The sequence below is a fragment of the Anticarsia gemmatalis genome, chromosome 20 (genome assembly GCF_050436995.1).
Source record: "Anticarsia gemmatalis isolate Benzon Research Colony breed Stoneville strain chromosome 20, ilAntGemm2 primary, whole genome shotgun sequence".
NCBI lineage: Eukaryota > Metazoa > Arthropoda > Insecta > Lepidoptera > Erebidae > Anticarsia > Anticarsia gemmatalis.
Genome location: NC_134764.1, coordinates 988,663 through 1,001,339, shown reverse-complemented (window position 1 = coordinate 1,001,339; position 12,677 = coordinate 988,663). Strand labels below are relative to the sequence as shown.

General features: G+C 42.1%; 2 protein-coding genes across 2 annotated transcripts in view; one reads left to right on the top strand and one right to left on the bottom strand.

Moving 5' to 3' along the window:
• LOC142981858 (uncharacterized) overlaps positions 1-12,677 on the bottom strand; it is a 220,813-nt gene that overhangs the window by 117,873 nt on the left and 90,263 nt on the right. The window lies entirely within an intron of this gene.
• On the top strand, positions 5,910-12,072 carry LOC142981857 (uncharacterized). Its single transcript, XM_076127994.1, has one exon. It carries the CDS (start codon positions 5,910-5,912, stop codon positions 11,670-11,672), a length of 5,763 nt encoding a protein of 1,920 aa, XP_075984109.1. The 3' UTR covers positions 11,673-12,072.

Below are 12,677 nucleotides of genomic sequence, written 5' to 3'. Positions count from 1 at the left end.
TCCGTTGCCGCTATAACAGCACATCCTTTTTTTTAGTTTGAAAGGGAAGGGAGGAGGCCATTGCCCAGCAGTGGGACACTGAGACAAATACTAAAAATAAAAAAATGTTGAAGAGAGTCCCCAAGACATAAACGTGGTTTTTCGTATTTTTTATAAAAGTAGATGGTACGGAACCCTTTAGGCGCGAGTCGTACTCGCACTTGGCCAGTTTTTTTTATTCGTTCTGAAATGTAATTCGTTCGATATTGTTTGTGCTTCCGGACGAGAGGCCGGATGTGTAGGGTTTATCTGTGAAAAGATGACTTGTTATTTGAGGTTGTTAAAAAGATATTAGAGAAGAATAGTATTGAACTGCATTGTTAATTTTGACATTTTGTATAAATTATCGGCGGACTTATCACGTATCTCAATTGACAACTAATGTAAGTCAAATTCATAGCCACTGTGCAATACATTGCTCCCTTTGCGTAACGTGTATAACTAAGAATAATCTAAGAAATAAAACAATGTACAGCATAGTGGCTGTCAAATTGTTGTCAACTCAGATACGTGATTACCCCTCAGGTCATTTATAAAATGAAGCAGGGTAGCAGTAGGTACCGATACATTTTTGTAAGTTTTATCAACTTGTGAGGGCAAGTCAAGCCAGATATTTTATTACTTTCTACGCTACTAAACTCTTTAGCCAGATCATCATCCTGCCTTACTTGGATATCAAACCCGAGACTTCCCAGTTCGTAGCCCACATACTTCCTCTTGACTCACAAAGCGACTTGACTGCCTTCGTGGCGCAGTGGTTTAGGTCGCACGTCGCAACCATTGCGTCGGGAGGTCGTTCGATTCCCACACGGGACAATTTTATGTGCGATCCACAAGTAATTGTTTCGGGTCTAATTGTACTTTGTGTCCGTTAGTTTTATGTTTGTAAAAGTCCCCGCGACACAACAGCAAAACGAAGAGCGGGAGTTGTCTTTTTAAAAATGAAATGAAAAACTCAAGATTCCCAAAATGATCAAAATACATTTTTTTTCTAAATTTCCCTTTTTGTTGCTCAAGTTTTATCCCTTCAAACGGCTTACATATTTCTAAGAATATAGTATTATAAATTATGTAGAGCAGTATCAATAGTACTTTGATCGCGGAGCGTGTCGCCGGCACTTTTTGCAGCGGCTATCTAATTAAGTACGGTAGGTAATTGAGCCTCATTACAACAAGTGATTAATTATCTAATAGACTTAATCGTTGACGCCTATGAGTGCAGGTTTGATGCCTATGGGAATTAAGACTTTGTATGTTGTTGACGCGTCTTTGAAAGTATTAGAGCCAATTTACCAGTTTGAACGCAACAGTCATTTAAAAAACCAAATTTTGGGGGGCAGATACCTACCTTATTTGAATAAAATCTATACTAATATTATAAAGCTGAAGAGTTTGTTTGTTTGATTGTTTGTTTGTTTGTTTGTTTGAACGCGCTAATCTCAGGAACTACTGGTTCGATTTGAAAAATTCTTTCACTGTTAGTTAGTCCATTTATCGAGGAAGGCTATAGGCTATATATCATCACGCTATAACCAAAAGGAGCAGAGTACCAGTAAAAAATGTTACAAAAACGGGGAAAATTATGACCCCTTCTCTCTTATGTGACGCAAGCGAGGTTGCGCGGGTCAGCTAGTAAAATATAAAGACAACCAATAAATATAAGTAAAGTTCCTGGTAGAAGAGAAGTTGCCTCGAGTTCGAACCAGCAACTACTTGCGTGGGAAGTGCCAACGTAAACCACTTAGCTATACCTTATATTCTAATCTATTCAGACCAGGCACCATTCTCAACAAACTCGCGAATAAAGCTAGGATACTTAAGGGTAACAATACCGTTATCGAAAGGGGTGGTGGTTCGAAAATGTTGTGTATCATTAGTGAATGACAAATGATAGATGCACGCGTGGTGAATCTGAACAGATTTATCTCCCAGTGATAATACAAGGGTATGTAGTAGTATCTTGTGTAAATGATAACGTGAACTGGAGATAACGGTGGTTTGTGGGAGATTCCTTCTTGAAGGTTACTCCCACGATCTGGATGCATCTTGATTCACAGGGGACTTTGTATGTAGCTAACTTCGTACTACAATAGGCAGCAAGGCTTGCTACACACATTTTCGGATAACAACAAGTGAGTCGAGACTGATTTTACGGTTTGGTAAATATTGCCGAACCGAATTTGTGTATATAGCAAGCCTGACGCATTGCAAACAATGGTCGTAGGTTCGATATAATATACCGTATGTATCGACAATGTTTGCGTTGATTGCTGTTTGTACTTTTGCAAAAAGAAAAATTTTTTTTTAATAATGATGCCAATAAGTCATTGACATAGTAAGCACCTTGTTATAAGACTCAGTGTCATAAAATTTTAATAATAAAAAAAGATTGGCAAAACTCTCACCAAAAGCTTTTTATCAACGCTTAAGGTTTTTCTATGATTTCAATTCATAACTTCACTCAATTCGGGACATCGTGTTTGTAAACCTTGTACGTTCTAAACGTCCCAATGTATATACGTCCAATACAGTTCTTCATCCTTCAAAAATTTGCTCTATTTTTTGCCACAGATATTCAATCAAACATAACCCATTGACAATAACCCAAGTCATTATTAAATTTGAATAATAATACAACTAAACGAAGGGGAACCATCGTTGCATAAGTAATTATTACAATTATTCTTTGATAGATAATATATTATTTTTGACATTTCGCTTGTCGATTTATAAAAGGGGTGTTATGGGTTTTTTTGTACACGTGGCTTAATCTTAGTTCGAACTATAAGTATAAACGTCTGGTCACTGCTCCAAAAGCAGCTGCTTTCAATATTCTACCAAAGATTACAGATAGATTACTTTCTTAGATTATTACGTGAAAATTATGTTGTATCATCAACTGAACTCACTAGGAATAGTTATCCATGAATGATTAGTTAATGTTGTTGTAACAAATTAAGCCATTTTAGGGTGCTGGACTAGGCACTAGATTGAAGATGCCACCATGGCCAATGCAACCTGCGCCAAACTGTCAAGCAAAAACAAAATAAAAAATAACTGCCAGAACTAATCTCTAATTAGAAAACTAATAACAACCAGGATCTTAGATACACACATACAAATTGAAAACCTATTCTTATCACACAAATAGTTCTCTTGAATTATTGAGGATGTTATTGAGGCGAGGTGACTATGTTAACGTTTGCGCCTAATTGCAGTCAAAAACAGTATTTTGGAAATAAAGACTTATTTCTTTCAAAAGAAAGATACCAAAAATATATTCAAGTTTATCTTTAAAGAATTAACACGCCAAATTGAAATCACGAGAGTACTAAAAAATACACAATACAAATCACTGTATCGTCTCATAATGATCTTGATGGCTCACGATGATTGCCGAGAGGGATGCAAGATGTACTCCCAACGTGTTAGAGGGAGACAGCAATAGTGATACTTCACCGGAAACGCAGTAATATATGGTGCATTGTTAGTAACGAGAACGGTTTGTATGTCTGTCTGTCCGTGGGTGGACGCAAGCTACGTTTAATGATATATATTTTTATAAGGATCTTGTTAGTATTTTATGGTCGCTAAATGTTCATATTGAAGTATTTTTAGATATCATGATAACAATGTTTAAAACAAAATTATAGTATTTTAAGCCTTAAACAAATTTTTCTTCGACAAACTCAACATTTACATAGCGTGTCAATAAATGTAGTATTTGTCTGTCTTTGCAAACAGAATTTCGAAAACTACTATACCGATTTTAATAATGTATAAATAGAAAAAAGGTTAATTGTTTTTGATAACCAATTACATTTACTCCGTGATTAGAAAAAATGCAAAAAAAAACTTTTCCAACAGTGGAATTGGTAGACCAAAAACTAGTATAAAACGACACCACAATTAATATTTGCATATAATGAATCCAACAAATCACACATTTTACAAGTAATTCAAAACTATTTAACATCTAATTAGTTTAATCAAAAGTGTTTATTGTCAAAGTGATCAAAAGCGTCAAGTTATCAGAAGAAAAGCGTTAAATATTTAGTGACAGACTGTTGTGTTATTATTCCTTGTAAAAAATAGAAAAAAATATTCTCTAAATTATTTAAGAGGTTCCGTATATTTTTGAAAAATTTGTCAGTCGGTAAATATTTGTAGGATATGAAATTCTCCATACCGGTCAATGGATGCCTTAAGAATACAAGGTCCATGAGGTCCTAGATACCATTACAAAATGTCTTAGATTTAGTCATTAACTGGAGGCAAAAGGATTGACCCCCATTGCATAGTACTTTTACCAAAATATGTAGGTGTAATGTCAAACCGTTAATGAGCTACATTTCTACCACGGAAAAAGAAATACAATAATATTTCTAAAATAATAAGTTTTGCACATAATTGCAAATTCCAAAATCAATTCCTAGAAAAACATACTTTCGAAATTTTAAATCTATGGAAAGTTTCAAGCAGCTATGGGCCCAAAAAAAACCATGACATTAGCTCACAGTTTTATAATTTTTCTACAGAACCCTATAACCCTTAACCAAACAAACAATAATCCTAAAACGCCCTTGATATGCAAATGTGGTATATTTGTGACGCATCCACAAAAGATGGCCGCCGTTATAATAGAGCACTATAGAATATGAGACAATGTGCTATCTGTGTATTATATCGATTATAATGGACGATTATATTATTGAAATATCGCATATTATTATTGGTGGTGCAAGCTGTGTTTGGTAAAACAACATTGAATAAATTTTCATTTAGTAAAGATAAGATATAGATGCTTCTAGAGGTAGTGTACTAAAGTATGAATTCCTAGATTCGATTCCTGGTTTGTTCATTTCTATGGAATTTATTTACTTACTTGTCACGTTACAATCCTCAGTTCGCGTGTAGCCTATGTTTGATACTGGTCGTACTTAAATCTTCATACTGAATTTGATCATAATCAATTTACCCCCGGTTACTGAGGTACAGTTAGCGGTAGTTTATCTATTCAATAGCGTTTTTTATATGAGTTTAAACATTATTGAATAGATAAACTACCGCTAAATGTACCTCAGAAACCGGGGGTTAGTGATTTTGTTGAAAGCATAACTACTAAAAAGACAGATTTTCACATCTATAATTGTGCGTGGTGGCGCCACTGAGCACGACACTTAGCGTTAAGTTTTAAGAATTGTTATGTTATTTTCTAATATTCGACTGATTGTATTTTTATAAGGTAGATAATAAGACAAGAATTGTAAATATATATACTTTATTTAAGAAATTGTACAGAAATACACTAAAAATTGTTAATTAATGTAAGCGGCTCTCGTCGCAGTCAAGTTTCCTAGTACTTAAGCTTTTGTCCAAAATGTCTTACTGGAATCCTATTGGCTAAAATGCGGGGATTCTAATTGGTCCATTTTTATCGGCCAATAAGAGGGCCTACATTAATTTGAGGATTTTGTATAAATATGGTGGCCATTTGTACTAGCAACACAGTCCACAGCTAGCATCGAAACAATAAGGATCTGAGAATAAACTTTCTTCAAACCGCAAGAAGTCTTCTTATTTACCGGCACAGCATAATGTACCCAGTACATTAAATGGTCCTTCGAGCCGGATACAGGAAGAAAACATTGAAGAAAGAAGCCTGAACATTATTGAAGAAAGGATCCTGAATAACAGTGAAGAAACAAGCCTGAAGCATTATTGAAGAAAGGATCCTGAAAAACAGTGAAGAAACAAGCCTGAAGCATTATTGAAGAAAGGATCCTGAAAACAGTGAAGAAAGAATCCTGAAAAATAGTGAAGAAAGAAATTATTAAAACTGAAGATAGAAACGTGAACAAAACGAAAACATGCCGACTACGCGTTCAGAAGGAAAGGGGCGCAAGACGACCGCACAAACACCGTCATCGTCCGAGGGCACGGCCAGCACCTCGGCGACCGGTGCTACCACCGAGGCTACGGGCACCAGCGTCACAGGAACGACCGACAACACAGAGAACACAGCAGCCACCACATCGGTCACCGCGACGACAGCGCCCTCGGGACGAGCCTCGGCACCGCTTGCGCCACCAACAGACGAAACACCTTCGGTAACCGCTTCAACAGCACCGACGCTCCGGATGGACGCCGCGTGTATGCAGCCGCCTGGCAGGAGGACGGATCCCCTTCCGAACCACAATAAGGAAACTACGAAACCAGGTGAGACAGTGACAGTGCAAAGGAAAGTGAACATTAGTGTGCAACCGAACAAACCACAGTGCCCCTCCCCCCCGCCAGTGCTAAGGGCGCAAGGGGGATCAACCGCGAGTCGTGTTAAAGCTATTAAAATCGCAAAAGCGCGGGAAGAGTTGTTACGCTTACAAGTGGAGTTGGCTACCGCGCGCTTAGCCGTCCTAGAGACTGAGGACTCAGATGAAGAACAAGAAGAGATATCCGTGTGTACGAAAGAGGAAGTGAACGAAAGGGTTGACAGCTGGCTAGAGAGGCAAAACACACAACCAATCTTGGCGATCACGAACGAACCACATCAGCCGGAAGAGCCGTCAGTTATAAGAACCACTATGCAGGGAGATCAACATCAGTCGCACGGGACTCTCACACCGGCGGGAGCTCGACAAGACTTCAAAGAACTTGCAGAGGCCATAACGTCAGCAGTGAGAGCGGGTCAACGACCTAAGTTCATCGAACTACCTATTTTCAATGGTTCGTATCAAGATTGGCTACCTTTTCGCGCCGCTTACTATGAAACGGAAAGTGTGTATAGTACAGTAGAAAACATAAACCGCCTAAGAAGAAATCTTAAAGGAAAAGCCAGGGAAGCAGTTGAGGGTCTGCTTATCACCGACGCTCACCCATCCGAGATAATGCAAGCACTCGAATCTCGATTTGGACGACCAGAGTCTATAGCGATGATGCAAATGGAAGCGCTACGAGTTTTACCACGTCTCACGGAATCGCCCCGCGACATATGTATATTCGCCACGAAAATCTCCAATATCGTCGCTACATTAAAAACCTTAAGCTGTATCAACTACATGTACAACCCGGAAGTGAGCAAGACAATAGTGGACAAGCTGACGCCTACCCTGCGATACAGATTCTTCGACTTCGCCGCCGCGGAACCCAAAGAAGACCCAGATTTGATGAAGTTAGACAAGTTCCTGAGAAGAGAATCAACGCTATGCAGTCCTTACGCGCTACCTGAGCAAATATCAACACAACCGCCGTTCACCGCACAGAAGAGGCCACAGAGAGTTCACAACGTCACGGAAAAACCGTACACACCGAGATGTCCGGTATGCGAACAAACAGGACACTTGGTGACAGAATGTGGACGTTTTAAGAAGATGAATGAAGATGAACGATGGGACATAGCCAAGGCCAAACGACTCTGCTTTCGATGTTTGAGATATAGGAAAGTTACTCACCGTTGTGCTACGAAACAATGCGGCGTGAACGACTGTAAATACACTCATCACGCGCTTCTACACTGTAACAAGAAAGAAGATAAGAAAGAGTCCGAAGCGTCGGAAATCATCACCTCTACGTGGACGCCTAGAAAGAAACAGTCTTTCTTAAAAATCATACCAGTGCGAGTAGAAGGTTCTACAGGTCTAATTAACACCTTCGCGTTAATGGACGACGGCTCTACAGTGACCCTGATCGACAACGACCTAGCCAAGCAAATAGGAGCGACAGGACCCGTCGACCCGTTGAAAATACAGACAATTAGTGACGTCAAAACGTCAGAAATAGCCTCTAGAAGAGTCACATTCTCGATTAGAGGTATGAACGGCTTTGAAGACAGAATACAGGCTCGTACAGTAAGGAACTTCCAAGTATCGTCGCAACGCGTATCTAGGGAACACATCAAGGCGTGTCAACATCTGAGGGATATACAGGGAGAGTTGACATATGAAGACGTGAAGCCGAAGCTACTGATCGGACAAGACAACTGGCATCTCCTACTGACATCGGACATAAGGAAAGGAAACAAAGACCAACCTGTGGCATCTCTCACGTCACTAGGTTGGGTACTCCATGGCAGTTTGCTGAAACACAAAACCCAGAGCATCGACTTCGTATCCCATATGACCGAAACAAATGAAGACCACATAGAAACCTTAGTCAAGCAGTACTTCGAGATGGACGCGATCTGCCTGAACCCCAAGAGACCTAGATCAGACCCAGAGGAACAAGCTCTTCGAATCCTAGACAACACTACGAAAAAGACTGAAGATGGAAGGTATGAAACAAGTCTGTTATGGCGTAAAGAAGACTACAACTTACCCAACAACTACGAGAACTCCTTGAAGCGTCTACACAACATCGAGAAGAAGATCGATCGAGATCAAGTTTTGAAGACGAAGTACAAGGAACAGATGGAAGCACTCGTACAGAAGGGATACGCAGAACCTGCACCTCGAGAAACAACACCCGGTAAAACCTGGTACTTACCACACTTCGCGGTCATCAACCCCATGAAGCCAGAGAAGTTACGAGTGGTACACGACGCAGCAGCCAAGACGAAGGGAGTGTCTCTCAACGACATGTTACTCAAAGGTCCGGACCTCCTACAGTCTCTACCAGGCGTCGTGATGAAGTTCAGACAACATGCTATAGCCGTCACAGCCGACATCAAGGAAATGTTCATGCAAGTGCAACTACGAGTTCAAGATAGAGATGCGCTACGTTACCTATGGCGAGGAGATAGAAGAGACGACAATCCCCCCGAAGAGTACAGAATGAAGTCACTAATATTCGGCGCGTCGAGCTCACCATCAACAGCGATCTACGTCAAAAACTTGAACGCGAAACAATACGAAGTGTCAAACCCAGAAGCAGCGTTAGCCATCAAGAACAAGCATTACGTGGACGACTACTTGGACAGTTTCGAAACATTGGAAGACGCTATACGTATAACAAAGGACGTGCGACAAATCCATCAAAACGCAAGCTTCGAGTTGAAACAATGGAAGTCGAACTCACCCTCACTATTAGCCGCATTAGGAGAACAAGAACAAAGGGAAGATCTCGAGTTATATACGTCGACAGAAACCACAGAACGAGTGTTGGGAGTCATATGGAAGATCACTACAGACGAATTAACGTTCAATCTCAACTTGGCGAGAATTGAACCGCCACTACTGAAAAGGAAGACGCCGACGAAGAGGGAAGCACTCAAGATCGTTATGTCTCTATTCGACCCACTAGGACTCGCATCACCGGTGACTATCAAGGCGAAACAAATACTACAAGAAGTCTGGCGCAGAGGAACGGGCTGGGATGCTGAAATACAAGAGGATCTCGCAGAGGAATGGAAGATATGGATGGAACATCTACAAAGACTTCGAGACGTGACCATACCACGGAGATACCTCGGCTACAGCGATGCGACTAAGCTTCAGCTTCACGTCTTCACCGACGCGAGCGAGTCTGCCTACTCAACGGTCCTATATTGGCGAACGGAGACGCCGAACGGGGACGTAGCGGTGTCACTCATCATGGCTAAGGCGAAGGTAGCACCTCTCAAACTAACGTCGATACCCCGCTTAGAACTACAAGCAGCAGTGATGGGAACCAGAATAGCTGAAACAGTCATAGAAGAACATGAGAAGAAACCCGACAAGAGAGTATTTTGGACAGATAGTCGAACAGTGTTAACTTGGATACGAACGGGATCAAGATCATACAAACCCTTCGTGGCTCACCGATTAGCAGCGATTGAAGAGAGTACAAAGGTAAACGAATGGCGTTGGATACCAACCAAGATGAACGTAGCCGACGACGCCACTCGAGACGTACCTGTTGCCTTCGACAAGCACCACCGATGGTACAAAGGTCCTGACTTCCTGCTCACCGATGAAGAACTTTGGCCAACAGAGAAACACAACGAGAAGACGGAAGATTCGACAGAAGAAAAGGTACACCTCACACGCCACAAGGAAGATCTGAAACTAAGTCAAGGTTTACCCGATGTATCACGCTTCTCAGACTGGAATCGACTTCGATACACAACAGCGAGAGTTCTACAGTTCATTCAACTGTGTAGAAACAGGACGGATAACGTCAACTACAAAAGGACAATCAGAAACACAGTGAAGGACCCGAACTGGAATCAAACAACGAAGAGAGAGGTGGTCAAGAAAGCAACTTCCTTACGCAGCTACGACAAGATTATCCCGGTAACAGCTGAAACACTCAAGAAAGCAGAAGAACTTCTCATGTGTGCATCGCAAGTAGAAGCCTTCGCAACAGAAATAGAAGACTTAAAAGACAACAAACCGATCAACAAAGAAAGCCGTCTACATCACCTAAGCGTCGAGCTAACCAACGACGTCATCAGACTCAGGAGCCGAATCGACGCGATAGGAGCAGCCAACGAAGCCATCAAAAGCCCTATGGTGTTAGACGGAAACCATCCGACCGTAAAGTTGTGGGTCAACTCAGTACATCGACAGTTACATCACGCCGGAGTTGAAGCTACAGTGAACGAGTGCAGACAACAATACTGGGTCATACGCATTCGTCCAGTGACCCGAGCTATACTGAAGAGATGCCTGTTTTGTAGAATGAAGACACAAGTACCGCCACACCCAAGGACCGGAGACCTGCCAGCCTGTCGCCTCGCGCATCATCGACGACCCTTCACGTATACAGGCGTGGACTACTTCGGACCTCTCTCGGTAGCTGTTGGCAGAACAAGACAGAAGAGATACGTCGCAATCTTCACGTGCCTCACCACACGAGCTGTACATCTAGAAATAGCGGGTTCACTCACAACCGACTCCGCTATTATGGCGCTACGCAGGATGATCGCGCGACGTGGGTGTCCAACAGAAATCTGGTCGGACAACGGTACCAACCTGAAGGGAGCAGACAAGGAACTCAGACAAGCAATCGACGCAGGGACATCGCAGGAAGCAGCGAAGAGGACAATCTCCTGGCGCTACATACCCCCCGGTGCACCATTCATGGGCGGCGCATGGGAGAGATTAGTGAGGTCAGTCAAAGTGGCCCTCACAGCGACACTGCACGAGCGAAACCCTACGGAGGAAGTCCTGTCTACTCTACTTAGCGAAGCCGAGTACACCGTGAATAGCCGACCGCTGACTCACGTATCAGTTAGCGCAGAAGATCCTGAAGCTCTCACGCCCAACCACTTCCTATTGGGCGGACCCGGCCGAGTACCACAACCCGGTACATTCACAGAACGAGACGAACTTTCAACATCAAAATGGCGAGCAGCGCAACGACTAGCCGACGTTTTCTGGACGCGGTGGCTGAGAGAATATCTACCGGAACTTCAAAACCGGCGGGAGCCCCACGGACGCGGACCTGCGGTACGAGTCGACGACCTAGTGCAGGTCGTTGACCCCAACCTGCCACGCAACATCTGGCTACGAGGACGTGTGACAGCTGTCTACCCAGGCCCGGACAACGTCGTGAGGACCGTGGACATCCTGACCAAAGGAGGAGTTCTTCGCCGACCCGTCCGCAAGCTGGTGATACTGCCGCTCAGGGGAGACGACGCACCCGCACCGACAGAAGATGCGACGACCTCGCACGGCGGGAGAGATGTGCGTGGTGGCGCCACTGAGCACGACACTTAGCGTTAAGTTTTAAGAATTGTTATGTTATTTTCTAATATTCGACTGATTGTATTTTTATAAGGTAGATAATAAGACAAGAATTGTAAATATATATACTTTATTTAAGAAATTGTACAGAAATACACTAAAAATTGTTAATTAATGTAAGCGGCTCTCGTCGCAGTCAAGTTTCCTAGTACTTAAGCTTTTGTCCAAAATGTCTTACTGGAATCCTATTGGCTAAAATGCGGGGATTCTAATTGGTCCATTTTTATCGGCCAATAAGAGGGCCTACATTAATTTGAGGATTTTGTATAAATATGGTGGCCATTTGTACTAGCAACACAGTCCACAGCTAGCATCGAAACAATAAGGATCTGAGAATAAACTTTCTTCAAACCGCAAGAAGTCTTCTTATTTACCGGCACAGCATAATGTACCCAGTACAATAATATTATTATAAACCAAAAACATCACCAATCTTCAAACTGCTATTAAGAATTCCAAAATATGTACAAATCGCAAAAGAAATGCTCTACCCGAGAATCAAACCTGTGACCTCGTACACAACTGCTCAAACCTACTACAGTACAGGTATGCAAATAAGTAATAAAAAGTTCTACAACAATAACTTTCATTAGTCCCTTCACACGTTGAAAGCGAGGGTGGTTCAAAACATCTTGACAGGATATAACGACATCCGATACAAATCGATATTATTTCAATATCGGTGTTATGAGAGTGAGGGCATATTCTTTATAGTACTTTTTATAGTATAATGAGTGATAGGAGTGCTGAGACGCCCATAGCCAGTTGCGCTCACCGGTCGGTAAACGATCGGTAGGTTAAGCAACCCTTGGCGCGGTCATTCCGTAGATGGGTGACCGCATAGTATTTGAACTGAGCGTCTCCGTGCTTCGGAGGGCACGTAAAAAGTCGGTTCCGGTTGTTGTCAATTAAGATAACAGTCGTAAAGCCATGTCAAAGGCCTTTCGGGCGGCTTGAACAACTTTGACATTAGGTTGA

What these genes read in the sequence shown, in the direction of transcription:
- LOC142981857 (XM_076127994.1), top strand. Translation starts at nt 5,910, where the DNA reads ATGCCGACTACGCGTTCAGAAGGAAAGGGGCGCAAGACGACCGCACAA.